This window comes from Camellia sinensis, chromosome 13 (assembly GCF_055761805.1).
Source record: "Camellia sinensis isolate YWXY chromosome 13, ASM5576180v1, whole genome shotgun sequence".
NCBI lineage: Eukaryota > Viridiplantae > Streptophyta > Magnoliopsida > Ericales > Theaceae > Camellia > Camellia sinensis.
Window position 1 is genome coordinate 126,180,430 of NC_138973.1, and position 4,117 is coordinate 126,184,546.

Consider the following 4,117-nt stretch of genomic DNA (forward strand, 5'->3'; position numbering starts at 1 on the left):
AGGAATAGCTAGTTAGGCTTATTCCGCGGCTATGCATAGTCATGTTTATTTTGGTCATATTGGAGTTCGGCCATGATAAAACCATCTCACTTGGTTTAAGTAGTGAGGGGAGTGTTGAAGGATAAACATTATCTTTCAGGAGTATGAATCCTAGGAGGACTCTGCATGGAGGAGTAGAAGTCCTACTAGGATTGTACCACACGAAACCTATAAAAGCTCACAAACATCACCTTTGGAGAGGTAACACAACTTTGTTTTCTGAATACACAGAGCTTTTGTCTATTTGTCAAGCTTACTGACTTAGGCATCGGTGAGGTTTCCGGCACACACCTGCCGGCTAGCTCACGTTTGTGTTTTCAGGTGATAAAGCAACGACGTACAAAGGAGTGCAGACTTGATCAACAGGATTATACGAGAAGGTTTATTTCTTTCTCGTACAATAAATATCTTACGTATACTTGTACATAAGTCGGATGGCTAGCATGGTGGGAAGTATTTATGTCTACCCAATTTGTCTGGTTTCCCCATCCAATAAAAAACAAAGGAGAAATTATCCAAAAAAAAAATCCTTAGAGATCCCTAAAAAAAAATAAATTTTAAAATTTTAATACATTCTGTTATTGTCTAAAAGGTGCATGGTTTAACATTTATATTGTTTAGCAAATAACCTTAATACATTATTTAATCTTATAAATTGTATAATTACTATTAGTTAGTCATATTTTTTTTTTTAAAAAACTGTTATTAGCTTCTTTTTTTTTATGTTGCATATGGTTTGAATTTCTCTTTTCATGCTACTATTTGATCCGATATGGATCCTCATGATGGAGGTGTTGCCGATCCTCCCATTATTGGGATAGCAGGTATCTATCCATCTATCTATATTATATATAAAACTAGTAGGTGACCCGTGCGATGCACGGAAAATTATTTTTAAAATGAAAATTTGATTTTAAGTCTTAAAACATCATGTATAGAAATTTTTTACAATTGAAAACAGAAGACGTAAGTAGGATGGCTAGCATGGTGGGAAGTATTTATGTCTACCCAATTTGTACGGTTTCCCCATCCAATAAAAAACACAGGAGAAATTATCAAAAAAAAAAAAAAAACCCTTAGAGATCCATATAACAAAATAAATTTTAAAATTTTAATATATTCTGTTGTTGTCTAAAAGGTGCATGGCTTAACATTTATATTGTTTAGCAAATATACTTAGTACAGTATTTAATATTAGAAATTGTGTAATTACTATTAGTTAGTCTTATTTTTTTGTAATTGTTATTAGGTATTTTTTTTTTATCTTGCATTCATGCTACTATTTGATATTTCATCAGATATGGATCCTCATGCAGGAGGTGTTGCCGATCCTCCCATTTCTCCAGCAGTCGGTATTTATCTATCTATCTATCTATATTATATATAAAACTAGTAGGTGACCCGTGAAATTGATTTTAAGTCATAATACTTCATGTATAGAATTTTTTTACAATTGAAACTAAACACGTAAGTAGGATGGCTAGCATGGTGGGAAGTATTTATGTCTACCCAATTTGTATGGTTTCCCAATCCAATAAAAAAAAAAAAAAAAACCCTTAGAGATCCTTATAACAAAATAAATTTTAAAATTTTAATAAATTCTGTCATTGTATTGTCTAAAAGGTGCATGTTTTAACATTTATACTGTTTAGCAAATATCCTTAATACATTATTTAATGTTAGAAATTGAATAATTACTATTAGTTAGTCTTATTTTTTTGTAATTGTTATGAGGTTTTTTTTTTTTTTTTTTCTATGTTGCATATGGTTTGAATTTCTCTTTTCATGCTAATATTTGATATTTCATTAGATATGGATCCTCATGTAGGAGGTGTTGCCGATCCTCCCATTTCTCCGGTAGCCGTTATTTATCTATCTATCTATTTATATTATATATAAAGCTATTTATATTACATATAAAGCTAGTAGGCGACCCGTGAAATTATTTTTAAAGTGAAAATTTGATTTTAAGTCATAATACTTCATGTATAGATATTTTTTACAATTGAAAGCTAAATACGTAAGTAGGATGGCTAGCATGGTGGGAAGTATTTATGTCTACCCAATTTGTATGGTTCCCCCATCCAATAAAAAACACAGGAGAAATTATCAAAAAAAAAAAAAAAAAGCCCTTAGAGATCCATATAACAAAATAAATTTTAAAATTTTAATATATTTTGTTATTGTCTAAAAGGTGCATGGTTTAACATTTATATTGTTTAGCAAAATATACTTCGTACAGTATTTAATGTTAGAAATTGTATAATTACTATTAGTTAGTTTTATTTTTTTGTAATTGTTATTAGGAATTTTTTTTTATCTTGCACATGGTTTGAATTTCTCTTTTCATGCTACTATTTGATATTTCATCAGATATGGATCCTCATGCAGGAGGTGTTATACCGATCCACTCATTTCTCCGGCAGCCGGTATTTATCTATCTATCTATTTATATTATATATAAAACTAGTACGTGACCCATGAAATTATTTTTGAAGTGAAAATATTATTTTAAGTTATAATATTTCTCCGGCAACCGGTATTTATCTATCTATCTATTTATATTATATATAAAACTAGTACGTGACCCATGAAATTATTTTTGAAGTGAAAATATTATTTTAAGTTATAATACTTCATGTATAGAATTTTCTTTTACAATTGAAAGCTAAATACGTATGTAGGATGGCTAGCATGGTGGGAAGTATTTATGTCTACCCAATTTGTATGGTTTCCCAATCCAAAAAAAAAAAAAAAAAAAAAAAACCCTTAGAGATCCTTATAACAAAATAAATTTTAAAATTTTAATATATGCTGTCATTGTCTAAAAGGTGCATGTTTTAACATTTATATTGTTTAGCAAATATCCTTAATACATTATTTAATGCTAGAAATTGTACAATTACTATTAGTTAGTCTTATTTTTTTGCAATTATTATAAGGTATTTTTTTATTTTTTATTTTTATGTTGCATATGGTTTGAATTTCTCTTTTCATGCTACTATTTGATATTTCTTCAGATATGGATCCTCATGTTGGAGGTGTTGCCGATCCTCCTATTTTTGGGGCGGCAGGTATCTATCTATCTATCTATATTATATATAAAACTAGTAGGTGATCCACTTGTATCAAAATAATTTTTTTTTTGAACAAAAATAAAAACAAATAAAAATTCTATAATATACAAATTATGACTTGATTATAACTTATGGTGTATTATTTTGGTTATTAATCGAAAAAGTTTTTGCTAATTTTTTTGTATTTTTGGCTTTGTCTAATGCTGGAGGTGCATCTGCGTCCAATGCTGCTAGAGGGAGTGACTCAGATGATGAGGGGGTTCCTTCCCAGGGCGCTTCACTGCGTCGTCGGCTAGGTTGACTGGGTTTCATACCATAGCTTTAGGATTTTTGCTTTTTTACTTTCGTATTTTTCTCTCTCTTCTAAAAAACTTTGTATAGGATGCTTGGGGATGTCAATAGATGCCACCACAACCACCTGTGGCACAGATCTTGATGTGGGTTTGTTGGAGTCCATAAGCACAAAAAGCTAAGAGGCTACACGAATATCTTGCTCTTTTCTGCATTTCAAGAACAAGTGACGTATGTAAGTAAGCAGCTTGTCACGGACTTGGTTGTTTCCAAGCCATCCGTGTGGCACTTAGACAATCTCAAGTTTTACTTGATGATACTAAGTTAGCCTAACTCACACAGTTGTAGGAAAGAGAAGTTTAGAAGAACAAAAAGGGAGAGTTTGAGAGAATGCCTTGTATATACTTTGAGAAAGCTTACAACTCTTGGATGCACTTGGTTTTCTTGAGTAGTATGGGCAAATGAGGCCCTCCCCCTTTTATAGGCTACATAGAACATTCTAGAACTATACTAGTATAGAGTGTTCTAAACACTTCCTCCTCTTACATTTAATAGACTAGTCTAGATCTACATGGATGGAGAGGATTCTAGATCCTTCCCCTATCCTCTCAAAGAACCTATTCTAGAATATACAAGAATTATGTACAAGCTTCTAGTCCTATGTACAATTGTCTATAAGACTCTAAGGAGTTCTAGAAGCTTCCAGCATC

General features: G+C 31.1%; 1 protein-coding gene across 1 annotated transcript; it reads left to right on the forward strand.

The window, feature by feature from the left end:
• Window positions 1-811: 811 nt before the first annotated feature.
• On the forward strand, window positions 812-3,776 carry LOC145806014 (uncharacterized). Its single transcript, XM_082901625.1, has 5 exons — window positions 812-863; window positions 1,338-1,391; window positions 2,413-2,468; window positions 3,060-3,113; window positions 3,326-3,776. Exons 1-5 carry the CDS (start codon window positions 812-814, stop codon window positions 3,410-3,412), a joined length of 303 nt encoding a protein of 100 aa, XP_082757751.1. The 3' UTR covers window positions 3,413-3,776.
• The last annotated feature ends 341 nt before the right edge of the window (window positions 3,777-4,117 follow it).

What these genes read in the sequence shown, in the direction of transcription:
- LOC145806014 (XM_082901625.1), top strand. Translation starts at nt 812, where the DNA reads ATGGATCCTCATGATGGAGGTGTTGCCGATCCTCCCATTATTGGGATA. An exon ending in TCCCATTATTGGGATAGCAG is followed by an intron (nt 864 to 1,337) that starts GTATCTATCCAT and finishes ATATTTCATCAG; the next exon opens with ATATGGATCCTCATGCAGGA. An exon ending in ACTCATTTCTCCGGCAGCCG is followed by an intron (nt 2,469 to 3,059) that starts GTATTTATCTAT and finishes ATATTTCTTCAG; the next exon opens with ATATGGATCCTCATGTTGGA.